This window comes from Anomalospiza imberbis, chromosome 5 (assembly GCF_031753505.1).
Source record: "Anomalospiza imberbis isolate Cuckoo-Finch-1a 21T00152 chromosome 5, ASM3175350v1, whole genome shotgun sequence".
NCBI classification, from domain to species: Eukaryota; Metazoa; Chordata; class Aves; order Passeriformes; family Viduidae; genus Anomalospiza; species Anomalospiza imberbis.
The window spans coordinates 68,902,957-68,929,607 of record NC_089685.1 but is presented as its reverse complement, the minus strand read 5'-3'; the positions used below and the strand labels follow the sequence as shown (position 1 = coordinate 68,929,607).

At 42.9% G+C, this 26,651-nt stretch overlaps 1 protein-coding gene across 37 annotated transcripts in view; it reads right to left on the bottom strand.

Annotated features, from left to right (window-relative positions):
- CACNA1C (calcium voltage-gated channel subunit alpha1 C) overlaps nt 1–26,651 on the bottom strand; it is a 457,310-nt gene that overhangs the window by 63,915 nt on the left and 366,744 nt on the right. For 18 of the 37 annotated variants that reach the window (XM_068191795.1, XM_068191793.1, XM_068191810.1 and 15 more), the window contains 12 exons: nt 21,927–22,059; nt 20,155–20,284; nt 16,499–16,558; nt 16,303–16,362; nt 12,999–13,105; nt 11,467–11,554; nt 10,289–10,396; nt 9,728–9,780; nt 9,474–9,620; nt 8,400–8,601; nt 7,784–7,942; nt 6,473–6,583 (listed from right to left, as the gene is read on the bottom strand). In XM_068191795.1, coding sequence (XP_068047896.1) covers nt 6,473–6,583; nt 7,784–7,942; nt 8,400–8,601; nt 9,474–9,620; nt 9,728–9,780; nt 10,289–10,396; nt 11,467–11,554; nt 12,999–13,105; nt 16,303–16,362; nt 16,499–16,558; nt 20,155–20,284; nt 21,927–22,059 — 1,358 coding nt within the window. The remainder of the gene's footprint in view (nt 1–6,472; nt 6,584–7,783; nt 7,943–8,399; nt 8,602–9,473; nt 9,621–9,727; nt 9,781–10,288; nt 10,397–11,466; nt 11,555–12,998; nt 13,106–16,302; nt 16,363–16,498; nt 16,559–20,154; nt 20,285–21,926; nt 22,060–26,651) is intronic. The other 19 variants (XM_068191832.1, XM_068191800.1, XM_068191813.1 and 16 more) reach the window with 2 other exon arrangements.

Below are 26,651 nucleotides of genomic sequence, written 5' to 3'. Positions count from 1 at the left end.
TTCCCCACCCACGGGTTTTGACACATAATCAGCTTTCTTGCTCTTTCTTTTGCCTTTTAAAGCATTTCTTTCACCCAAAGCCAGGGTGGTGATTGGAGACTGACCTTCCTCTTGCAGGGGGTAATTGACTCATCAAATACTCCACGTGTAGAAGCTGCCCCTCCCAAACAGAAAAGATAATACTGAAGCTGAGGAAACAATTAGGTGGCTACCAAGGTTAAGGACCTGCCAAAACCAGCAAAGGAAGTCTGCAAAGTAAGAGCTGCTTGACAAACACCCCATTTGGCCACACAGCATCGTGTGGCCACAGTCTGTGGAGGGAAGCAGCTGCCTGCACCACGGGCTCACATTTACACAGCTTAAACCACTAATTTATGCCACCATACTGCATCCCAGAGCATGTGATTTTTAACTAAATATGATTCCTGTTGGATGGAGCTGAAGTGTTATTCAGCTCTGAGCAAAAGACCACTCAGTTGCAACTGGTTTTCCTGATGTTTTTTTTTTTTTTTTAAATCAGTGCAGAATGTCTTTACCTCCCTTACTCTGTATAAACTGGAGAAATAAAACACTGTGATGAATGATGCCAGGGCAGCACCCTAAGCTATACAGGTATTTTCTACATGTACTAGAATGATGTACAAAAAGCATTAGATTTCCAAAATTAACCAACATTGTTTCTATGGATATAAATTTCAGCTGTTTGTGAAAATGTTGAGACCTCTATCCCGACCAAGGAATAACAGATTATGGTTTTGGTGAGAAAGAAGAATGCAGGTAGTATGAAGCAGCCTGTGTGACTTTAGGAGAGACTGCTCAAAGATCTGTTTATAGGCATAAAAGCATGAGAAATGTACTGGTAAAAAGGGAACAAAAACAGATGAGTCACTTTGCAGGTTTTAGAAGAAATATCTGTACATCAAATGCATGATAAACGCTGACTGAGAGGAGCTTAAAGAGGAATGAAGAAGTGTAAATGCATCAGGGGAGAAAGAAACACTGAGGACACGTAGACCCGTCAGTACATGGAGGCTGAGAAATAATGGGTGGCACTTGTGACTTCCACTGCACAGAGGGTCGCAGCTCTTCCTGGGATCACATGGGACTGTGTGCCTTGTGCTGAATGTGAAGCTTGCTTGAAACAGCCCACTGAAGTCCGAACTCTGCTGCACAAAAATGACGCGTAAGAATGGCAAGAATGCAGAGTCAAGTAGCAGTGATAAATGAGGGACTGAAGTAACTGAGGCAGGACAGATGGCATTTGTTGCAGGCTGCTTTACAAGCAACATCCTTAAACACCCAGGGAAGAAAGGTGCTGACAGTGTCTGGTAAATGGAATAGACTTGTGATCTGCAGTCTCTCTGATAGTCATAATCCCACAGAGGAAATCTCCAAGATTGCCTTTCCACACTCAGGCACAGATTTGACAAAATATATGATCATGTGCTTTACTTTATGCATAGCAGTAGTTCCATGGATATGTCTTCCCTACTTTGAGATGACAGGCACAGCAGGAGAAAATTCATAGCTCTTGGATTAGTGGTCCTGCCCTGGCTAATAAGGGAACAGATGAAGTGTTGTTTCCTGAAAGAAAAAGTAGATGTGGCTCATGAGGAAAACAGCCATTCCAGAGAGCTGGAAAGATCTGAAATTCCTGGAGGAATATCCATCTTCACATTAGCATTGACAGATGGTGAAGCTTCATATGAATAGGAATTTTAAGTCACTGTCTTCAACTTGAAAAGATAAACCCCAGGAAGGTTTTGTAGAGCAGCTGGCCCTTCCTGGACTGGCTCTTGTGGGGATTTCTTCTTTAAGAAGCAGGAACAGTGGTAGCTGTGAGCACCACAGACAGCACAGCACCTCATTCCCTTTAGTACTTTTCACTGGAAAAAGCCTGAAGCAGCAGCAACAGCTTTCTCCATGCAGGAATTGGGAAATAGCTCAGCAGACTGGCTGGAGAATTTATAAAATTAGAAAAACAAAGCAGCAAAAGGCCTTGGCTCAACAGCATTACTTTTAGACTGTCTGTCTCTTTGAAGTAACTAGTCTTGAATCAGTTTATGAGCACCAGCCAAAGCAAGCACTGAGGTCCATTTGAGCGCTTTGCTTCAGAACAGCATATTGATACTCTGTAAGGAGATGCAGGCTATGTAGTGGATGTTTTCTTTATCAGCAGCCCTAATCATCCCAAATCGCTCGAGCTCACTGTTAGCACACCCTCCTGACAAAACTGCAGACATGGATGAGCTGTGTCTGACACAGTGCTCAGATTAATCCAGCAAAAAAAATGGGGTGACCGACCCTCTGCACCAAAAGATGTGTCACACAAACCCACAGGGTTCTCAGAAGCCTTGTCCCAGCCTGGCACGCACTGACTGTGCCAGAGCAGCAGCTGCCCCAGCTGATGTACCCCTCTTCTCTACAGCCTCCCAGGAGACCAAGCAAACAAAACACTGCTCACAGAGGATGGCCAGCTAAAAGGACAAGTTTCAAAGGGACTTGCTGACCAGAGCAACCAATCTCAGCAGTAACAGTATGTTTAGTTAGGAAAGCCCTTGTCTTCCTACCCCCTTCACATATTTTGTGTAAGTGTTAGGAGACGAGCCCTGACTTGGACTTGGCTCCTTATTCCTACAGCTGGTCTTTCAATAAGTAAAGCCTTGCTCCCACCACAAGAAATAGGGGCAGGGGTGGATTATCCATGCTGGTTCTTTGTAGACAGGCACATGTGTGAACCTGCTTCTTATCTGTGCAACTGATTGTGTTTGCTTTTTTCACCTCTAGTATCAAGAGTAGCAAGTCAGGAGGACATCTCAGAATGGAAATGAAGAAATAAAAAAAGCGATAGAGTAAAAAATTCTATTTAGTCAGGCTGCCACCTTTTCTGTTGTTATGCAGGTAATTCACAGTAGCACTGGTGTGCATTGTATTTAGTGGACCTTGGCAATGGTAGGTTAACAGCTGGACTTGATGATCTTGAACGATCTTGATGATTTTCCAACCCATTTCCAACTGAATCCGTGCATCTATAATCATGGATGCCACACCACGGGCAGCAGCAAGAACTCTGCAGATTGGGCTTCCCCTAAAGCTGTTCCACATGGGCACATCCCTGTGGTGACTTCTGTGAGAAGGTAGCACCATAGCAGCTCCCAATACTTCAGGAATGTGTCCTAGTTCCCTTTCCAGCTCTCCCTGTGAAGGTATGAATAAACAGCAGCACATTCCACCTTGTGCAGATGGAGAAAGCCTCATCCCTCTGTTGCTGCTGCTGCAGACCCTTCATTCCAAGGTGCCTTTAGGAAGTGGCTGTGAAAGGGAGAGCTCTGTGGTGGCTGCTTTAGAGCCACAACTCAGTTCCTGCTTGTCTTGCTGCATTTGAAGGTTAAGCTGCATCATCCACGACTGGGTTAAGCACCCAAAAAAAGGAGAAAACAGACTGAATGTTGCCAGCTTCAATTCTGTGCTCAGTTCTGTTCTGCCACATTCTCCTGGGGCTTGTCATTAGAACACAACACCTTCATATAACCAAGTTTCCTCCTTTCTTGTTGTCAGTCATAAAGCTTACAGCTCTTTTATTTTAGGGTATTCTTCTCACAGAAAAGAGTGATGTTTAGGCACAAATTCAAAATGAGACAAAACAGCTTAAACAAAGGCTGATTTGTGTTTTATTGCTCGGGGAATGACAGACAAACCTGTCTGCAGCAGAGATGAGCATTTCACCTTGCCATTTCCCATCTGGGAAACACTAATAACACTCAGTGTCTCATTTCTTTGTTGGGGGGACTTGGTTGGTTAGAGGGCATAGGTAGTGATGTTCTCCCAGATGACAAAGAAATGCTTTTGGACTTTCCCAGCTGGTCTTCCTGGAGACAACTTCCATCTGCAAATGTAGTTTGGCCACAAGGTCTAGCCAAGCAGAAGATGGAGGTAACTACTTTCTCCATGCTGGAAACTCCCACTTCAGAACACATTCTAGGCAAGTTCATCTTCAGCACTGGTGTGCAACCTGAAGAGAAGCAGAGAGCGCTGCTCCCCAGTGCTGGACCACATCAGTCCCAGCGGTCATCTGGGAGAAGGGGTTGCCTTCTTTGGAGAGCAGGGAGTGAAGGCTGCAGCCAAATCCTCGTACATAACAATGACAAGTTACACAAGGAATTTGGTGTTTTCAAACCCAAGTCACTGAACTGCTACTTAACAAAATTCAGTGTGAATATGCTGCAGGAGGAAAGTCTTTTTGCTGTGTTAGCTGTTTTCACAAGGTCAGTCATGTTTTTCTTCCCTGTAATCCTTTGCTTCAGTTTTTAAAAAGTTGAGGTTTCTTTCATTAAGGTATTTAATTAAAATAGAGGTATGAGTTCGCACCGTCTTTGGCATACAGGCCAGACCAGGGTTTGAAGCATTTATTTTTAGTGCAGGCTATTCTTTCACCTGAGGTCGTTGTCCGAGTCCTAGCTCAAAAGACTTCATTAAAACTCTACTATTCTCATGACAAGGAAAATTTATTTTTTACTCTCACTTTTACTATAGTGTAGTAGCTGGGGATTTAGTTTGGAAATTACAGAATCATGGAAAACTGGGCTGAGAGGGGCCCTGTGGTCTATTCCATCTGCCTGTCTCAAGACAGATCACAGATTCCTAAACTGCTTGAATTAAAGATTCCCCCAACTTAATTTCAAATCCTCGAACTATGGAGATTCCACAATTACTTTAGGAAATCTGTTTCAAAGTTTTGCCATCCTGAGATACTTGCTTACCCTCAGTTGATTTTTTTTTTTAGTATTTTTTTGTGCAGTAAAACTTGAAAAGGAGATCGAGCAGAGGAAAGTAAACCACAGGAAGTAGAAAGGCCTTCCACTATCATCAATGCCATTTCCGTACTGTAAGAAGCAACCATGTCAGGTAAAGCCTTCCTTGTATATGTACAGAACTCAGTATTTGACCTGGTTGAACTTCTCCCCTAAATGTTCTAAACCAAATTCTGCTGAGATTTTCATATTCCTGAAAGTTAAGAATCTCCTGTGAAGCAGAACTGCAAAATCAGAAGAACATTATAAAGCCTGTGAGATGCATTTCTGGGTACATGGTGTGCAGATAAAACTTTTATGAAGTGACAGAAAATTTGCTTTTTAACAGACATGGTGAAGTCTCAAAAATCAAACTTAGATGTCTCCTGAAAATTAAAATCTCTGCTGAAAGATAATGATGCTTTTAAATTTCCCAAGACAGTGTTTGAGATCTCACAAAAAAACTCCAAAACCCATCTTTCAGCAGGACTGCCAAGATGCTCCTAGCTTCCAAGAGAACTACATCCAGGATAGGATAGTGATATTGGGCTTGGGTGAAAAATAAAATTGTGACTATTACAAGAAGAAGTCCTAGAAAGTGTGGAAGAAAGAAGTTGGATGGGAATAAAGTCAACATGGAGTTGAAAAGCAAAAAATAGGGCCAAATTCAGTAGAAATGGAGAGCAAAGTTTCTGAACTGAGGATGAGGAAGATGTTAGATTGCACCTGGGAGGAGCTAAATTCAGTCATCCCCTAACATTAAAATGAAGGACAAGTATGACTGCCAGACATAAAAGTTCTCATTTTTACCAATTCATAACTGATGCTTCAGAGAGCATCTTGACCATCTCCACAATGTTTCAAAGCACCATTCAAGACACAACTCCATGTGTCAAGGTACCACTGAAGATATGAAATGACATGAGGGACCTATATTTAAGTATCTGGATTCAACTGTTTATGACACATCACTGAGTTTAAACCCCACAGAAGAAAGTCTTGGGTAATTCTGTGAGGTCAGGATCTTTGTCCTTGTCCTGCAGCAGCTGTGAGAACTTAACTAGAAGAGCTTGGAGGTTATAACTATACCCCACAGTGCAGCTGTACTAGCATAATATCATGGCCCAATGCACAGGACAATACTTTCAGACAGGACCTGCTGGGGTATTGAATATTATCAATGAAGTCTTAAATTCAAAACCAGAGCAATCCAAGCCATCACTGAGATGTAGCCCTCCCAGAAGAAACATTTTTTTCCAAAGCTCATAACTCAAAATGAGTCATGCTTGATTAACTTCACTTGGGTCAGGAGACTAATCATGAGATGCTATTTTAAAATTCTATAAGGAAAGTCAGAGAGAGAGCATTAGAATAACATTCAGAATGGAAGACATAACCTTAGCAGTGTTACTATGATAACTTAATGATAACTAGGAACCATCTCTATTAGCAGGTGTTGCCTTTTTTACTTTTTTTTTTTTTTTTTTTTTTTAAGTGTGTCTACTCTCCAGCAAAAAAGTTATTAAACGTAAGCGAGACTCCAATCCAGAGAGCAACTGTCCAGCTCAGTTCTTGGTGGGGTAATAGATCAGAAAGTTTCACCTCCTCCTTCTCCTCACAGCTGCCCCACACACATGCACACACACACGGAGGCCAGGGAAATCTACTCCTAGTGCACCTACCTTGGGTTTGAAGGCGATTAATTTCAGGACCATCTCCACAGTGAAGAGGCCAGTGAAGAGCATGTTGAGGATATTCATGGCTTCCTTGAACATGCAGCTCTGACCATAGTGCTGAAAAATAGCATCCCAGCAGGAGTGTGAGGATAGGAAGTGCCAGCAGCCAGGAATACACAGGACCCCTCCCGGCCTCCCTTCATGCCAAGGATCTCTAAGGAAGATCCCAGTGCATTTCATTTTTTCAATTAACAATTCCCATTTCACTTCATACATAAGCACTCCCGTGCCTCTATCCATTTTTGCCACGTGGCTCTTGATCTCTTTTCAGAAGAATCTTTTTGAGGTGTGACTACCAAAATCATACTTATAGTTTCAATTCAGGGCTCATTATAAATTTGCCCAATGTTACAATGCAGTCTTCAATGGTGTTTTTTATCTCAACCTTCCCTCACACTTGGATTACTTTTTTGTTTGATTGTGGCTGCACAGTGAGCAGGGGTTTCACTGAGCTGTCCATAATGATACCAAGCCATTCCCCAAGTAATTATACTAAATTCAGGATTCTGCAAAGTACATGAGCAGCTCAAATCATATCTTCCCAATATGCATTATCTTGCATTTGTCAACTCTGAATTAAATTTGCAACCATGCTGCCCATTCACTTTACTTTATTAAGATCTTATGAAGTTACTCTTGATTACTTTTACTATTGATTAATTCAAACAGTGTCTTCTGCAAGTGTTGCCACCTCACTTTTCATACCCCTATTTCCAGATCATAATGCTTGAACTGATTGCACTGCCTTATTCTAAGGTCACCTTCCAGTTCATGTTACAAGACTCCATTTGTAGTTGCTTATCTTTAATAAACTTCAAACAGCTGGGATGGATTTTGATGCTCTGTATTGGCACAGGGTGATTTATTCAAAGGAGTTCCAATTAAAACAATTCAGCTGCAGCTGAATGCAAGGCCAAGAAAAATACAGTGTTGAGACATTTTTGGCATTTTTCTTGAAAGGCTCTAGTACTTGCAGGACTCTTTTTAGAAATGAGAATTTTCTTTGTTTTTAAGGAGACAAAACAGAATTGTTGAAAGTGTCAGATGTTAGCAGGAAGAGGGTGAGAGATTCCTCATTTCAACTGCATGTCAGAAGAAGTGAACAGGGTACAGTGGTTTTTTTTTTTTATGTGCTTGTCCCTCTCCCTCAACACATGGTGTGAAGGTGAAAGTAGGTCTCAACCTCAGCCATTTGTGCATTTCCCCCAACAAAGTCTACTGCTTCATCACCTGGAGGTTTTCTGCTTGCTGACTTACTTGCATGGCCAGGCAGATGGTGTTCAGCAGGATCAGAACGAACATCAGGTATTCAAAATAGGTGGAGTTGACCACATACCAAACTTTGTACTGGTACTGGTTTTTAGGGATGTATCTCCGCAGAGGCCGGGCTTTCAGGGCATACTCTACACACTGGCGCTGTGGGAGAGGCAGGGCACATTTAAAACTCAAACCCAAAATATCAGGGTGGTCAGCTACCTTCAAATGTAATAAACAATACAATATGTTTCAAGTTTTTTTTCTGAAATGAAAAAGCTTAGCAGAAGAATTTCTTTTAGGTCACAATGTGAATGTGCACATTCTACCTGGTAAAGAGTTTTCTATGCAATTACTTTGGACAGACACTGCTGTTGTGCTCATCTAATCTCAGTGAAACAAATGGTACAGCAAACATTTTTAAGCAATCGTTGTCCCTTGAGCAAATCTTATAGCAAGATTTTTTTCTACCCAACTCCTAAAAGTTGTCAGCAAAGCCAGCTTACAGTTCTATCTTGTTGGCAAGCTTAACATTTTCCTCACTGTATGCATTTATCTATTAAAAGCTTATTCTCGATGCATTTTCTACCTTTATTGACAGCAGGGAGTTGTAAATTACCTGGTTTTTGTCCAGCTCACAGTTCTTGTACTCTTGTTCTCCTTGTTCCTGAAATGTGACGATGACGAAACCAACGAAGATGTTCATCATGAAGAAAGCAATGATGATGATGTAGATAATAAAGAAGATGGAGATCTCAACCCTGTGATTATAGATGGGTCCCACATCCTCCATGTGGGAATCAATGGACCTATACAGCAACCTGAAAGCAAACAGGAGCCAAATGCAGAGAAAATCTGCAACTGCCTTGAGGCCTTATAGGTGACGTTATTAAAGTTTAACTTTGTGATTTTCTTCCACTTGTATAAAAATTAATTCACTCAGAGATGTGCAGACTTGCACCAATCTGAGTGCAAACGCTTGCAAAGGAGAAGACCTGGCTCTTACTAATTCTACATTTGAACCTGTTCAGGGGTGAAATGCCTTCGTGGTTGAACAAAATCATGCTCTTCAGTTAAAAAAAGGCAGGAGAGTCTCAACAGGGTTGTTGGGAATTGAGTTTTTTGAGAAAAGGGAATCCCAGGAGTCAACAGTTGTTAACACTGCTATTGGCATCACCTGGTGACACAGGTCAGGGTCAGCCCCTGATACCCTGCATATCCTCATCACCCTGAGTGACTCCGTGGGAGTCCCCAGCTCCAGTGGGACAGACAGCAGGGCCTGGAAAGACACTCCATGTCTGCCAGTACTGCAGAGGCAGTGTTACATATTGCCCTGCTGGCTCCACGGGGAGACTGAAACCTGGCAATGCTGGAAAGGACCTGATATGCATTTTACATTCATTTATACACATAATAATGGTAACAAATACTATTATCACTACCACTAATGGAAATCATCTTTTAAGAACTAGAGACAGTGCTTTACACTGTTTACAAGTACAGTAACAGAAATCCCTGTAGTCCCTGAGGAATTTACAAAGTGTATAGTACTACAGTGCTACTATTGCTATATTTGAAACTCTAGACTTATTTAAATCATTAGAAAGGGAAAGACTATGCTCTGCCTCTGAATTTTCTCTTTTGAAATGAATGAGGACATTGCTAGTGTTGCACCGGTCCGAGAAACACTCACTCTGGCCAGCCCTCAAAGGTGGAGACGGTGAAGAGGGCCATCATGGCAGTGAGGACGTTGTCGAAGTCGAACTTGCTGTTCTCCCAGCTCCGGGGCTGTATCATGGGCTGGCTGACCTCCCCATCCTTGTAGGTGATGTAGTACCCTCTGTGGGTGGAGAGAGCAGGCAGAACGTGGCACACCTGCACCGCCGGCGCGAGGCGCTGCGGGTGGGCTGACAGCCAAGGGGAGGGGTTGGAAAAGCTCAGACCCACCTGCATTCTGCTTCTGTCTGCTTGGAGCTGTCAGTGCAGCTGTACAGCTTGCCCTGAGAAAGGAAGAAAGAGGAATGAAGCTTCTGCTTGCACAGTACTTTTATGTGTATGTCCTGAACACTTGTCAGGAGGGTGGTGAAAGGCAAGGAGATAAAAGCAGACATAAAGAAGGGAATGAACAGCCCCCCCGTGCTTATCTGGTATGCCCCTTCCTCTGCAAGACGAGAGGTAGAGAGCCTGCAAAGAACATTCCTTTTGAACAGCTCCCTTCACCTTCCCGGAACCGTGTCATGCCAATGCAAAGCTGTTTAGGGAAGAACAACATTACTGATCGTTTCATCTGATCACAGATGATGGGCAAGAGTTCTGCATATGCCTGGCTCAGTGTCGGAGAACTGCTGGTAGCAGAAGCCCAGGTAACATTGACAGTGCCCCAAATGTCTTGCCTGTTACACACAAAAGACCCCATTTTCCCTTCCTCAAGCTTTTTATGCTGTTTTTCTCCCCATCCCTGAATACAGCTCAATGCAATGGATGAATGAATGGGTCCAATGGTTTTACCTTAAACAGCTGAACTCCAATGCAGGCAAACATGAACTGCAGCAAAGTGGTGACAATCACAATGTTCCCGATGGTTCGGATGGCGACAAACACACACTGGACCACGTGCTGCAAATGGAAGAGAGGAACAAAAGCCACTTGTGGGATTGTTCTCAACTGTTCTGGCTAAGGGAAAGGCCCAAGAATAAAAATAAAAATAATAAGAAAAAAATATTTAACCGATACCCATTGCCCAAGTAATGTCTCAGGAAAGGGGACCAACTTATTTCATTTCTTGCTGTACTTTTAGAAGCAGGCAGAAGCAGGTAGGAGATACCAGAACTCAGCTCTCTGAAACTCCCTGCATAAATGGGCACCCAACAGCACACAGGAAGGAGTTTATCTAATACAGAAAGGTTATGCTTAGGGTTGTGGACCCATCTGTAACCCCAGAAAATCACATCATTTCACTTCTGTGCTGATGGGGCCATTCAGCTGAAAAGCAGCTTGTCAGAAAAGGACCTGGCAATCCAGGTGGACACAAAGCTGAATATGAGCCTTCACAACAAAGATGGCAAGTGCTATCTTGGGCTGCATTAGGCAAGATTTTAACAAGTTGAAGGAGGTGATTCCTCCCCTTTACTCAGCACTGGTGAGACTATGCCTGTTGTACTGGGTCTAGTTCTGGCTCCTCAGTACAAGAGAACCATGGGCATACTGGAGGAAGTCCAGTCCAGCAAAGAGCCACAAAGATGACTTAAGGGATTGGAGCATCTCTCCCACAAGAAAAGCTGAGAGAGCTGGGTCTGTTCATCTGAGAGGAGGCTCAGGGGAATCTGGTCAATGTATGTTAATGGCTGAAGGGAGGATGCAGAGGAGCTCTTTTCAGTGTTTCCCAGTGGCAGGACAACGGGCCCAAACTGAAACAGAGTAGGTTTATCTGAACATTGAGAAACACTTCTACTGTCAGGGTGGCTGATCATTGGAACAGGTCATCCAGAGAGGTTGTGGAGTTTCTCTCCTTAGAGGTACTCTGAAGCCTGGGCAACCTGATCTCAGTGGCCCTGCTTGAGCAGGTCCCTTCCAACCTCAGCCATACTGTGATTCTGCTGAAACTTTACTTGAACCACTGCAAACACCCTTGTAGCCTGAAATAACCTGAATTTATAGTTTATAGAACCCACTGGGACTTTTCTGACCTTTAGTCCTTTGGCTCTGTTGATGGCCCTCAGTGGTCTAAGTACCCGTAGAACACGCAGGATCTTCACCACATTAATGGCACTGGACCTGGAAGAAAGTATTGGAAGGTTTGAGAGATACAGCAATGTGGGGAGTGTGCAGCAAGGACAGACCTTTGAAATTCTGCACAGCCTGAGGCTGCATAAGGTATTTATTCAACTCTTTGCCATGGCACTTCACGGGTAAGGAAACCAGTTTCTGATGTTTTCTTCAGAGGTCTGGCTTCTTGTTCTGGATTTCATAATCTCTGCTGTATTAATAGAGGGGGGGTGGAACATGGGCAAGGTGTATTTTTAGACCAGGGCAAACAGATTCTGTAGATATCTATGACATAGAAATTGTGCCAAGATGTAGTCATTACCAAGGCATTTTCAGACAAGGCTCAAAGAAGCACTCCACTGAAATATTCACAGAAGAGTGAAAAGTCCAGGAGACTCCAGCATTAAAGGTAGACTATCCACCTGGAGTTTGATCCTACCATGTGTCTGGCCCCTGAATCCACAAATTATTTAAGTGTGTACATAAATTTAAGGATGTGAAAGCTCCCACTGAATTGATTAAGATGACTTATGTGCTCATTTTTAAGTACTGAACACAACTATCTTCTGCAGCAGAGCTCTCTGTGCCTTCCAAGACTAAAACTCTGACTGAGAATCTTCCTCGTGCTCAATGACATCATGTTCTCCTACTGATTTTGGGAACAGTTTTAATGTTAACACACCAAGAGTCTGACTTAGGTCTGGAAGAAAGAAACAGCAGGTCAAAACAAGAACTGTGCCATTCTTAAGACTTTGACTGAAAGCCCAATGGACCCTACAAATTGTCCTACTTGACTTAATGTGCAAATTATGTGAGCTGCTAACCTATGATGGTAACAACTGGGAGCTTGTTTCTTATCAGATATTAATCTAATTAGGGAACTTCCTACCTGACACATAGTTGAGTAAATCTATAAATTGCTAAGTAAATTAACGGATGAACCAAAGGAAAACAGCATGACAGAACAGACACTACCACTCTGAAGATTCTCACAAAACTCATCAAGTGCTTGATGGCCTTCCATTGACTAAAACTCAGCTTCTTAGGAAGTAGGAAAACATTATCAACCTCATTTTCCAAAGAGGTTATGAAAAGTCTTGGAGGGAACCACAAGTCACTGAACTGTCCTGAACTTATTCAGTGAAACAAAGGCCTTGGAACAAAGCTAAGTGTCATGATTCCCAATACAACCATTGTTTATTCTCATTTGCTCTTTCTGAAAGATTCCCCCCCCTCCAGGTCATCAGAGCAGCATTTCCCAGTTACTACCTCCTCCCTTGAGGATGAATTTTAATGGCCTTGGACCATCTGAGAAAAAACACCTCATGAATATCCCAACAGGCTAATGAGAAAAATCTTACCCAGGTAAGACAATGAGCCTGAGCCATCCCTCCCAGCCCAGCCCTACAATCCCCCCCCTCCAAAACCAGCCAGCTGGGAATAGCTCACTCACTGGATGCCAAAGGAGATGAGCGAAACGCTGACCACCAGCAGGTCTAAGATGTTGAAATAGTTCCTGCAGAAGGAGCCCTTGTGGAGGAAAGCCCCGTAGGCGGTCATCTGCAGGGAGGCACACGGAGACACAAACACACCTTGCCATCAGCAGCTGCTCAGGAGCCAAGCCCACCTGGCTGCGCTCAGAGTGGATAACTGGGGAGGGGGCAGTATTTCTATTGTTGGCACACAATTTACCCCCAGACCCCAAAGGAGAAGTTGAGCCCCAATGGAAAGAAAAGAGAGTGAAAAAGACAGCAAGACAACTGTGAAAGGCCTAACTAAAGAAAGCGAGGAAAATATGCACTTTAAGTGCACATAACATTTAGAATTAGCAAAGCAGCAGAATGACTGTTTGCAAAAACTACTCTTTGCAATCATTTGCTTTCCCCTTTTTCTTCAGTGACAGAGGATACTTGTATTATATAAAAGCCTCTCTAGCAAAATTGAATTAAAAATACAAAATAAAATGGGCTCTTGTGTAATGCTTTTCAGTACTTAGACCAGCTGCAGTGGACAGTTGATCGCTCTTCCCTTCATGAAGGAAGAACAGAATCCCTCAGGGAAAAGATGCTTTAGAGCTGAACTGAAACAACAGGAGGAATTACTGCTCTCTTCAGCTTGGTCCTTCTGTTCAGCTCAGTCCCACAGCCCTTTTCCTATTAATTTTTACTCTAGATGCAGTTGCATTTTCCCTTTAGTTTTCCTTACAAAGCCCAGGCTGTATTCCTTGGAACAGGGTAGTTTCTTTGTGGAGGTAATCATTATCAACATCACCGGGCAGAGGGAGGGAAAACAGTTTCATATTTTGCAAGGGAGGCTCTGCCCTGCCTGGGTGTGATGGGGTATTGAGAACCTGCTGGCTTTGAGGAGGATGTCACAGCTCCAGAACTGGACTGAGTGACAGTGTAAACAGAGTTCTCTTACTGAATATGAGCCTGGCACAGTTAAAGAGGGTGAGCTGATGGGGTATTTGTACCACCTACCTTAGATTTGGTGAGTGATCTAATGTAGCTCCTTTGAAGAAACCCCATCCCCACAACTGCTAATGTTCATTCATTAGGAATTCTCATTCCCATCCAGGAATACAGGCTTCTAAGTTTGGTCCTCTGAATCTCATCTAAGTTAGGTGTCTAAAGTAACCTGAGGTGGACACCATGACACTGAGCTGTAGCCAGAATTCCAGCTGGGGAGTGTGAACTGGAAAGTCAAACTGGAGTCTTCTGGCTGCCACCAGTAGCTCAGGATGGTGTATTGGCTGGAAGTTCCCAGCCTGTGACAACTTTATTCAGAACCAGGTGGAAGGGCACATGGTATATTGGATTTTCTTCACCAAACATCCATGACATCAGGGAACTGACTATCAATCAGACAGAAATCAGAGGAGGAGGAAGTATAAACTCTGGTCTTGGCTTAGAATTTATACTTGTACACACATTCAGCTGGGGAAGGGAGGAGGGGTTCTTGCCATAACAAAGGTGGTAAAGATGCCCTTTACTGGTTAGATTTTGTATGGCAATCTTGAAATAAAGACACCATTGAAATCAGGAGGGGAAGCTCTGCTGAGTTTAAGTTCGGTACAAATTGTGGTTCTCTCAAGCCTATTGAGAGATTTTGTCATCTCAGAAGAGACTCTCAGAGAGTGCATAATCTGTATCTACCTCCCATCTGGGGCATAAAACAAGCTACAGCCTTTTAGGATGCCAGTTAAAAATCCTTGGCAGTCACCTTGCCAACATTCACCAGAATGCAGGTGTTGTTCTAAGCAGCATGGGGGCAGATGAAGCTTGTTCCTCTACAGCCTTGAACATCCCATGGCCATTCATTCTTTTGTTTCCACCACCTACATTAACTTTGCTGATTTACAAAACAATGTGCTCAGAGAAGGCAGCAGAGAAACATGCACTGAGAAAACAAGCTATTTGTGATTTACACTTATGGTCCTTGCACTATTCTCCCACTTGAACTTAGAGAATATCCAGGGATGTTGTCATAAATCACTGAACCTTGGAAGGCCCAGGCTGGGTTAAGCTCTGCTTCCACTGAAGTCATTAGGAGTGTTACCACTTCCTTCAGAGCAAGCAGAATTAGTAACTGTGAGTCCAAACAGGTAACCTTGAACTATCGTTTTATTTTTTAAACGTTGCTGTTTAATATTTTCCTTTTCTTGACAGGCCTTTTGGATCTGCCGTGTGATCTGTGCACATTCAGATTTATTGTGGGAACACAGATGCAAACTGCACACAGGCATAATGCGTGCATCTCTCTGGAGAACATTACGGCTTTGGTAATTTCAAGTCATATAAAAAAAGCATGTTTCTCTATAAAAATATGCAGGGGCCACCCTGCTTTCCAGCCTTCCATATAGATACTGTTATTAGAGTCTTGAGCTGCAAAATTTGAGCAACTCCAAGGCACTGCCTGCCAGCACTTAGAACTAGCTTGCTGAGAAAAAAAAAAAAACAAAAACAAAAAAAAACCCAGCTGCCAAGTGAACCTAGCATTTAGAAAGCCAGAACTTTTCTCAATTACTGTTATTTAAATTATTAGCCTACTAATTTGGGAAAATTAGAGTTAAGAACAAGGCAGCCTATTTTTATTTTCTTCCAAGCTAAACCATTCTCCTGCGCATTCCCCTTGGTACAGAGCATGTTCCTGGGAGACGGGAAGCTGGGTTTTGATGCAGCAATTTTCATTGGCAGCTACTGTCCTTGGTGTCTCAGTGATTTGTACTCTTGGTTCTCTCTCTACACCTAAAAAGTGAGCTTTTGCACTGTGCTCCCCGCCTTCTGCTTTGCTGTGCACCCCGTATGCTCACAGAACTCATCAGGCACCCTTTGGGCTGGTTTCTGCAGAATGGAGAGCTTCTCTTTGCCTGTCTAAGAGGTGTGTGTATTCAGAGTTTCTTGCAGAGCAGAAAAATCCTCTTTTGGAAGCACTGGCCAGGGTGGAGGGAGAAATTTATCAGGGGATGGCCTTTTTCTTGGTCCTCTCTTACATTTCTCAACATTGCATCCTTTCATTGCAATTCCCCTAAAAAGCATTATTTTGCTATAGGCCCTCAATTACAAGTCTGAATATCAAAATTTCCCAGGAGACTTTTAAAGCATCTACTGAAATGTCAAATGAAAAGAAAAACAACCCTTTGTGTAGAGATAATAACGGGGTTAAAAAAAATAGAGAGAGAAAGAGCGAAAGAGTGAAGGAAAGAGAAAGAAAGCGAAAGAAAAGAAGACAACAAGTGTATTTCTCAGATTGGTTACCTTAAGAATAATTTCTAATGTAAAGATACTAGTGAAGACATAGTCTGCATTGCCTAGGATCTGAAAAATAAGCACAGTTGGGTTAGTGGTACTGAGCGTGACCTGGGAACAAACAGGCGTGTGTGTTAGCAACAGAGACTGGCAGAAAACTAGAAAGCTTGTGAACAAGTAATGGTAGAGAAGATGGGCACTTTACCTTCAGAGCAATTTCAATGGTGAAAATGACAGTAAAAACTATATCAAAATAAAAGAGAATCTGTAAAAACAAAAGGGGATAGGAGTGGGGAGGGTAGGTCAGTGACCGATCACTTGAGTGGGAAATCACAGTTAAAATCAAATGCACGAATCCTTTTCACGAGGGAATGAGGACGACTCTATAGGGAATGGTTTTGTAACAACGTCCTGTTGAATGCAGTGAAGGTCCTGGCACAGAGGACAAGAAGCACATTACATGAAATCTTTCCTGAGTTGCAATCCCATGAGCACTATAGAGGCAAAATAGCATTTTGGTTGCTGTAGGATTTTTTTTTTTTTGAATCTCATAAAGAGCATTCAAGGGTTTTCCCAAATAGGATTCCAAACTGAGAATACAAAGAATTCCAGGTCTCTCAGTGGAAAACATGAGATTCCTTCTTATTAACTTCCATTCAGTCTTGTCCTGTGCCTCTCTCAAAGGAAGGAAAGCAAACTGCAAAATCATACTCTAGCTATTTCTTTTCTCTGTCCTGAATTGCTCTGGATTAGGATGAATAACAAAGACTCTGCCAATTGAACAGCATCCCAGCCCTTGTATTGCAACCATAATTTGGTCATTTGCTAAAGGTGCCTAACTTAGATCCTGCATCTTTCTATTTGCATCCTGAATAACCAGCCAGCTGAAATGCTCTTCATTCCCAGGAACCTAGGCCTGGTGATGGAGAAACCCATGGCATGCACAGACCACAAAAAGTGGTGTCACAGGAGGCAGTGAGAAGTCTAGAAGTGTAAAGGGCCTTTCAAAGTAGCAGCATCAAGGACAGGAATGTCCTTCACTGCCAATACGTTGGCATCCCACAGTAAATGGGAACTTTCTCACTGATTTATGGGACCAGGATTGAACTCTCTTTGTTTCCAATATATTTTAACATCCCAATCCACTTTAGTGCTATCTACACTACAAATGTTGAACATCAAAAGCATCATGCTCATGGTTTACTGTTGTTTTACCATCATCATGTTTTAAACCAGAAGGCCAATATATGGAAGCTGTAGAAAACGGATTAATTGTGAAATTTAGACCTTTGCTGCTAAAACACTAAAAAACATAAAGCAGGGAACTGCCCGCACCCATCCCACAGCATTTATTGTATCTCAGTGCCTGTATCCTCACTCAGATTTATAGGTGGCTAAATTCTTACAGCTTGCTATGCAGAGGGGCAGCTACTGCAAATTCCAGGGTTATTTCACATTGCACTATCAAAGCACAATCCAAATCTGGATTGAATTGCGGACACTGCATGTCAAATAGGGGGGTGTATCACTTACTGCTACCATATAACTCAAAATTCCTTAGGTCACTGCTCAGTTTCTAATCCCAAATTCTCCTCAAGGTTGTCTTGGGCTCTACCAATTTTTGCAGTTTAGAGAATTAAGAAAGGGCCACTTCAAAGGGACAGATCTTGATTTTAACCTATATTAATTTACATACATTACAGCTGGAAATATCCTTTTGCCTTGCTGCTTTGGAAGTCCTGACATTTGATTATTTTATCAATGGAATAATTTTATAATCAATGGGCCAGACTCACGGGTACTCTCTAACTGCTTTGCATGACTCCACCAACATAAAGAAGCTGCAAATGTGATTAAAGTGAATGATTAAGCTGTACCTGTTGCTGCTTTACCTCACCAGGGGCCTGCAAAGGATCTAGAACACACAGGAGAAAGTGGCCCCAAAGCTGCAGCTAGCAAAGATGAAGTCATGCCTAATGAAAATGGTCACTGCCCCACCTGTGCAGGCAGCCCCATTTATCAGCTGTACATATGTCTCAAGCATATTTGTTATTATCTAAATATGAACTTGCTCTAGAGTATATTAAAGTGAGTGAGCACCTTGCCAAGGTGCTAGCAGGAGAATGTTGTGAGCACAGTCTTAGCACTTGCTTGGACTTCAAAGGCTGTTTGGTCAGACTGGGCTGGCACTTCCAAGCACTCGCTGCCTGAGCCCTGTGTGACACAAAAGGACACAGCCTGCCCCAGGGAAGCAGCAGAGCCCAAGCCTCTCCACTAGCCCTTGCTGGGCTCTCTGTCCCTGTCTTCCTGCTCTGGGATGGTCTGTGCCAGCAGCATCCCCAGTCTGCACAAGTCCTGGAGCACAGGCTCATGCTGAGTGAAGGCAGAGGCAGCTTTGCTTTCAGCTTGATTTCAGCTTGCTTTCTTCCTTTTTCCTCCTAGGCTCCGTGTGGGCACAGGGGAGGACATGATCTCACTGTTCTACTGTCACAGTGCAAAGGCAGGCCACATTTGCAACCCAAGCATCTTGTCAGTGTCCCCTTGTATGATACATTTTAAACATCTGTACCTGCAAAATTTAAACACAGATTTTTCATGCAACACCAGTGGCTTCTTATACTCAAAACAGTGCTTTGCCTCAAACCTTCCGCTTTTTCATCCAGCACAACCAGCTCTGACTCTTTTTTTCCCTCTCATTTAAATCTCTCTGCTACAGACTCTGCAACAGTTTCTGGGGCATGTCAGGAGCCAATCTGCCAGCTGACATGCTGCAGCACTAATGCATATTGGCATTCAGTTTTCCCTGCATAGTGTGTACCCTCATTTGTGCACAAGTGGGTTATTGGTGGCACAGGTTGGATTATTTAGCATCCTCCTTCAGGACAAAATGCAAAGCCACTCTGAGATACGCTCAGGAATAGACTTCCATTAACACCTTCTCTGCATGCACATATGTGTTCAAACGCATGCTCAGGCCAGGATATTTCAGGGAGCAGTAAATTAAGGTTTTATTGTTAAACAAGAAAACACTATCCCGCTTTTCAATCTTAGCAAACTGTTCAGGCATCGAGGCACCAAAATGCCACTGCAGACACCAGAAGTCAGAGGTCTTGCATATGTCTGCTGACTCTTCATTTCAGCAATGACCCCTGACTAATGGAAACAACCACTGGCAAAGTTAAAGGAGCACTGAACATTTTAAAAGGCAAATAAGAATGGTCAGGAAAGAGGGGGAGAATGTATCTCTGTGCTGAATGCTTTCCTCTTCTCTCCCCAGGAAGGTAAGGAGACGAGCACAGCATATTTTTGAGGGTTATCTCAAGTTTAACGAGAGCTTTGTGGCTCGTGTTCAAAAGGTCTGATCCTAACCTTGGTGACATCAATTTCCCCCAGAGTGACAGCATCAAACTCAAGAATGTTACTCCTGATTTACACCAGGGTGAATAAAATGAAAATCAGGCCCTGGGCTTTTTAGTTTAAAAGACAGCATGTGGCAACAGAACAAATGTTCCAAAGGGAACCTGATAATCCCTCAAAATTGAATTATCTGTATCCCCAATCAATGTTTTTACAGCTCATTTCTAATGCTTTAATCCCAGGGAACGATAATTTTGTTTTAGCCTCCTGTTCTTCCTTTCCCTACACACACTTCTGAAGTGAACTAGAGGCCAGATTCTGCACTAACTCATGTTTCCTGCAAAACCTAATGATTTCACACACAGCCTACAAAAGGCAGAAATCACAAAGACAGGCACTCCCAAGCCTCTGATGCAGCCTTTTCTGCCTTTCCTGGCTTCAAATCATGATCTGCTTGTCCCACACTTGCAATACCCAGTGAGGGAAGGAGGATGTGGAGCATACTTGGTTCCTAAAGGAGAGGTGTCGCACGGGGTCCTCAGCTGCCAGGGAGATGCTGCTGAGCAAGATGAAAAATAGGATCAGGTTGGTGAAAATGTTATCATTAACGATTCGATGGCAGTGGACACGAAACCTGCAAGAGAGAGGAGAGGCACAAATTTATCTCTCAAAGAACACTAAGACCTGGGAAACATTTCCCCCCCTCCTCTTCTGCCAGCAGGACTGGAGGATTGCCCTGCAGAGCATCTTCCCCTCTGCCCCAGCACAGGGGCAAGGTGTGCAGGGCAATGTTGGCTCTCCACACAGGACTCACACTCGATGTGTTCGAATGGAGAACAATCACTCCCTCCTGACAGAGCTTTTTGTGATTTCCATGTGGCTTGAAACCTGCCAGCTCAAAATTACATCCCTTGCTTTCATTTATGGAGCCATTCCTGATTCATTCAGGAGGAAGGCAGCAGAAACAGGCTTTAGGGTGCCAGTGTCTTTCTGAGCTGGGCCTGAAGTGTCATTTAACAGGAGCTGTGGGGGATCTACCTTGCTAACAGAGTACAGGCCTGGCCAAATGGGTATAGGGCAGGCTGGCATCAGCAAATGACTTCTGAGAGACATCATGCCATGCAGGTTGTATGCTAAACACAGGCCCACTTGGTGCTCTTAGTGGGAAACTAAAAGGTAAAGAAGGAGCAGCCTCCCATCAAACTTGTTTCTGGAGACCATTACGCCGCTTTCCATATGTTGGTAGCAGGATGTGAGGAGTTAAACCCCATAATAGCTCTGTGCATAATTCTACAGGCACTTCATTAATCTATTTAGCTCTACTCTTGGCTGTTAGGGCTCCAAATCCCTATTACAGCAATTTTACAGATGACTGCAGAGGTTAATTTAGTTCTACAAATGACAGGGGGTGGGTGGCGAAGCTAGCATTACAGTCCACGAGCCCCAGACCTCCTCAGCCCCTCCCTGTAACACATACCCAAGGAGGAATAGCACAAGCTCTGCTGGGAAAAAATGGCTCTGAATTCAGCGGTGCAGGGACAGCCCTGCCTTCCTTTGGGGCTGTGTTTGAAGGCTGGGTCCTCAGGAGAGACACTGGAATACGAGGTGCTGCACAGAGCATTGGGCAGTGAGCTCACTGCTGTACCCTTGCAAGGATAAACTCACCTGTCTCCTAACAGCCCTCCACCCACAGGTGCTGCACATCTGTTCTGGAAAGGCAGGTGTGACAACATGAGGCTGCATTGCAGGAGCCCATGGGCGAAGTGTGAGAGAAGAGCCGTGCTCCCTAGGCTCCTCTTAGAGCTATGGACTCTCCCCCCCCTCTCATTTCTTCTTCTATGCTCATTCTTGATGTGCAGCAATGAGCAGAGACACATGAACTCCCTACTGGGAGTGGATTTTGGGCAGAGCTTAGGGCAGGAAGCTGCTACCTCCCACTTGATTGATTGCATGATGGCTCTCCTGCAGTTTGGACCTGGATGTGTCGGGAAATTCCAATTGCTGACTCGCCTCTGTGTCCCCTATTTCTGAAGCTTTCATGATTTGTGTCCTCAATCAGCCTTGCACGTGCCATGAACTCCCATTGCATATTTTCACTGTACTCCCTACAGCTGTGGTTTCAGAGGATTTCATGCCTTAAAGGAGAGGTGGGTCAAAGGAGGCCTCGGGTATGAACTGCTGAAAGGGAGCTCTGCACCTCATAACTTTTGGGGCCCAATGTGAAAGGAGTACCAGCTCTTCACCTCCCTCTTCTGGCTAACCAATCTCTTAAGTACCTGTTGTTAGGACTGAAGATGAAAAAAGCACTGGCATCAGGCATGGGCACAGCCTTTTCCTTGAGGTGTAGCTCAGACATCGGGCGAGGTCGAGGGCCGACAGGCATCTCAGGTTCTTCCTCATCTTCCTCTGCTGCAAGAAGCATTTTTGTGTTTTATTGCAAAATACAACCTGTTCCAAAGAGGCATTTGTCTCTGTCATAACTAGGGCTAAAAACCATTAAAATAGGATGCTGAAGCCTTGACTTTCCTTGCCCTTCCTTCCTTTGAGACAGTGCCCTTTACCCTGTGCTCACCCTGGCAGACACTGCTCTCATCTCTCTGTAAAACCATTAGTGCTGGTAAACCTACAACATTCTCACAACACTCTCTCAGATGCTTCACAGTTCCTTCTGCAAAAAAACAAACAGAAAGGCTACTTCTAATGGCTCATTTGAATCTTTCTTGCTGAGGTCTAGATCCATTATTTGTTTTCTTATTTTCCATGGACACAGAAAATAAAAAATTGCCTTCCTCTTGCAGAAAGCCTTTGCATACTTGACAACCACTCTTATGCCTCTGGGAGAATATCTGGCTCCTAGAGCAAAACAGCAGCAACCTTTCCTGAGGTGCTGTGTTCCCCAGGTCTCTGATCACTCCTGCTACTTGCTTCCAGATTGTCTGCAGGATTAACCTGCAGCTGAGGTTTTACTGCTTCAGAGGAAAGCTAGATTACTTCTTATATCTTGTGATACTATCTTCCTGTTAAATGTCCTTCATGGAGACTTTTCATTATACTTTGGCATTAATTTGCCATCAGTGTCTGATATGCACAAAGCACAGATTATTTACTACAGAGCAACAATCTGGCCTGTCACTCACTGCTCTGCATTTCTGCTGCTATTCCCAAAACTGGCACTCAGACCTCATCCTTACTGAAGGGCATATTTTTTTCTTTTCACCATTCCTCCAGTTTATGAAGATTGTTTTTCTTCTATTTGTGAGCATCTCCATGGAGCTGCTGCTACATCTGGAACTGTGTCTGGATGAGCACGTGTATGCCCCAGAACAGTGAGCACATGCACATTGACTTACACTGATCAGAAAGTCTTAAAATTGTTCCCTTTTATAATGTAGTGGGGAGGAAGGTCAGAAAGATGAGAATGAGGCTGATCATCTCCAGGCAGATCAATGAGAAACCTCAAGATAGAAAATGCAGAGATGAAGGCTAAGTGGTACCTGAAAGAGAAGCTTCTGCCTTTGAGGATTCCTTCTACCTGCTGAAGTCAGATGTTGTTTTGTAAATGACATTATAGGATTTTGCTATTTTAAAGATACCAATCCTCTCACTTAATCAGCAAGACCGGAAAAAAATCTTTAAGAAAGGAGCCTGGCATGTTAAATACAACAGATTCATCTTCCAGGCACTGCAAAGAAGGATACTCTAATTAAAAGGCTCATCTTGAGTCCATAAAGGGAGATAAGCTCCAGGAATGGTGTTCCTTTAGGGTGAGATACTGTACTTGATCTGGTTACAGGACACATCAGAAAGAAGAGATGAATCAGCACAGACCCTGATCTAGATATCAGAGAGAGGAGAAAAGTGCCCTTTTTGAAGGCATGCCATTATTACATGTAAATAGGATTCTTTCTTTACACTTCCAGTACCAGGAGTTCAGCTCAAATTCACTTGATAGATTTTTGCATAAATGTTTGAGCTGGTACATAGAGTTTGTACTTTTTAAGTCAGTCTATTTTTTAACAGCTCAATTTTATGCGTAATATGCTTCATAATACTCTTTCTACAGGCTTTATTAATTAAAGAAATATCTTTCAGAAGTACTTTTTTACACAGGACTTGTAGAATAGGTGTTAAGGTTAATGTGCAGGTTTATGTAATATAACCATACTTTGCACGTGCTGCTCTTATCTACGGGCTTCAGAGGAGGCTGACAAAGCAAATTCTTTTTCTTCTTTAACAGGCCAGAAAACCAATGCCTGGGATCATGTGGGATATTTGAAACTCATACTTAAGAAGAGTATTCTGGGTCCCTGCTCTGTGCCTTCAATGTGAGATCATTCTTCCTTTATTACTCAGAGGAATGCTTAAAATACACTTTTAAATGGGCATGGAGCAATGCCTCTGGAAAAGAGACCCTCAGCAGAAGGATCAGCCCCATGAAGACCATAAAGAACATTGTTCCTCTCCTCTTTTTCTCGTGTCTGCCATACGGCAAGAAATATCGATTAATGACTCTGGTAACCAAATACTTTCAGACTGAAAACCTCATTCAGTTCCTCAGCCATAGATAAAGATCAATGTTCTACTTTACACTTAGAGTCTAGGGTGCAGAAGAAAGGAAACACTGAGGGCCAAATTCACAAAGAGTAGCACGATTACAGCCTCATCCCAGGTCAGTGCCCATGCTATCTACCTCCATATAGAAGCAGCACAGCTGCTCACATTTATAGAAGTGAATGTTCTTTGGCTGTGGAGACAAGCACAAACAGGCTACAGTGCACTATCAGTGAGAAATTCGATGATGGGAAGTGTTTTTTTTACTGTACAAAGACCAGAACTCTCGTATAAGGACATTATTTTGCTTCAAGCTCCCATGAATCATTCCAAGCTTTTACCTTCATCTGACGTTCTGAATTCTTTGTCTATTTCTGTACTAGACAGCAAGGCTAGCTCCCTCTCTTCCTGTAATAAACATATCATCATAATAATCCTTCTAGTGTACACAAATCTCTGGGAGAACTAGTCTGTCCTTCCAAAAAAGAGGCCAGGTGACCAGAGGAGCTGCAACTATTCTGGGGCTGAGGAGCAACACTGTGCAGCAAACAGAGTCAGGAGAGGTTAAAAACTGGTTAAAGGAGCAGAAACAAATCAGAGAATGAGCAAAGTAGGTTAGGAAAGGACCTGTGTTGTTAGGAAAAACAGATGAAGTGACCAGTTCAAATGGTTTCTGAACACAGAATCTTCAGCCTTCACAAAGAATTGATAAACAATTCAGGGAACAGATCTGTTTAGAAATGTCATTGAGGCCATACAATGGCAAGTGAGCAGCACGGTGGCCCCTTGCATTTCTAATAGGAGACAGGAGAAAACCTGATAATCCATTCAAATTTTAGGTTGTGTTCAAAAGTATGTTAAGACAGGGATTGACACCCTGAGGCAGGCATTAAAAATGTTTTCACTTGATTTTCTGCACTCTAATTCTATGCATGACAAAAAAAGTAGATGTAGTGTTTTGCTGTATTTTCCATTTATAAGCAATTCTTTCTAAGCTGTTTACAGAAAGTAAATAAACCCCAATTCTATTAGCAGTAGACTTATAATTGACATTCAGATGACTGTTATTTCACTTGAAAAAAATGTAATTTTCTGCAAATCCAAGCCAGCTGAGAAACAGAAACAAAACTGTATCAAGCTGTTTTAATTTGTGCTTCTTACTAAAGACTCTCACAAACCCCTTAGCAACTGGGGATGTGTGTTCAGTAAGTGCCTGGGCCTACAGAGGTGATGGAAAGATGAAATCCAGAGTGACCTGCCTCAGGCAGTGTTAAAATAGTATTGCTCAGAGTTAGACCCACACTCTACTCCTGATAAATTTGCTATAAATATGGAAGAATACAAGTACAGCATATGTGAGCACTTCTTGTACTGAAAATCAAATGCAAGGAACAGTTTTCCATTTTGCTTGTCTGAAGCGCTTGTCCATCTACTAAAAATGAACTCCTGTGTTCTTTTTTAGCCTATCAAATCAACCTATTATCAGACATTTATTTATTAGGAATCATGGAATAGAAGAGAAAGTGTTTTATAGCCTGTTACATAATCACAGAAACACAGAAGAGCAGGGCAGGGAAGGATCACAAAAATGCCTCTGCCAAGCCAGGTGCAATTAATTATTATAGCTAAGCCTTTTCTGGGAGATATTTTTCTGCCCTGTCCTTAACAACATTCAGTGATGCTGGGCTTCCACAACCATCTCTGTGAACTTTTACAGCATCACAATTAGATAATTCTAAATGCTGTGAATCTTATTAAATCTGTTGCTTCATAATGGAGATAATTCTCCTCCTATCTGTAGAAAGTTTTTATGCTGACATCTGTTGAGCTTGTGGACGTAAGATTCAGATCTTTTTCTCAAGGACTGTTACCTAACTAGCTGTCACCTAAGATCCTTTATTTGTGAATTGTTTATTCCTGTCTATGCGTAGAGCCTGGCACTTTCAATTTTATTTAGACCATTTATCCAGGACCTCAGGAGCTCTTTGAATTCTAATGCTGCCCTCCAGCATGCTTCTTGTCCTTCCTAGCTTCATGTCATCTACAAATGTAATAAGCATATTGCCTCTTCCATCACTCAGGTCATTAACAATGAACTGAGCTGAACTCTAGACAGGCTTTTGGGTTGTACAAACTCACTTGGGCTATCACCACTCTCCCCATAAAGGGTCTGATCATTTCTCTCACCATCATCTAGACCATATTTTTCTAGTCAGCTTATGAGAACACTGTAAGAGATGGTCAGAAGCCTTAGCAAAGTTAAAGAATATGACATCTAGTTCTTTTCTCCTGCCTACAAGTGTTTTCAGCCCTTGAAAATAAGAGTGGCTTGATCTGATTTGCTCTTGGCAAATTGTGTTGGCTGCTGATCATCTCCTTATCTTGTGGTCTTATAGTTTGTTTAATCCTTTGTTCCAGCACTTTTCCAAGAATGGAAGTTGAACTGACTA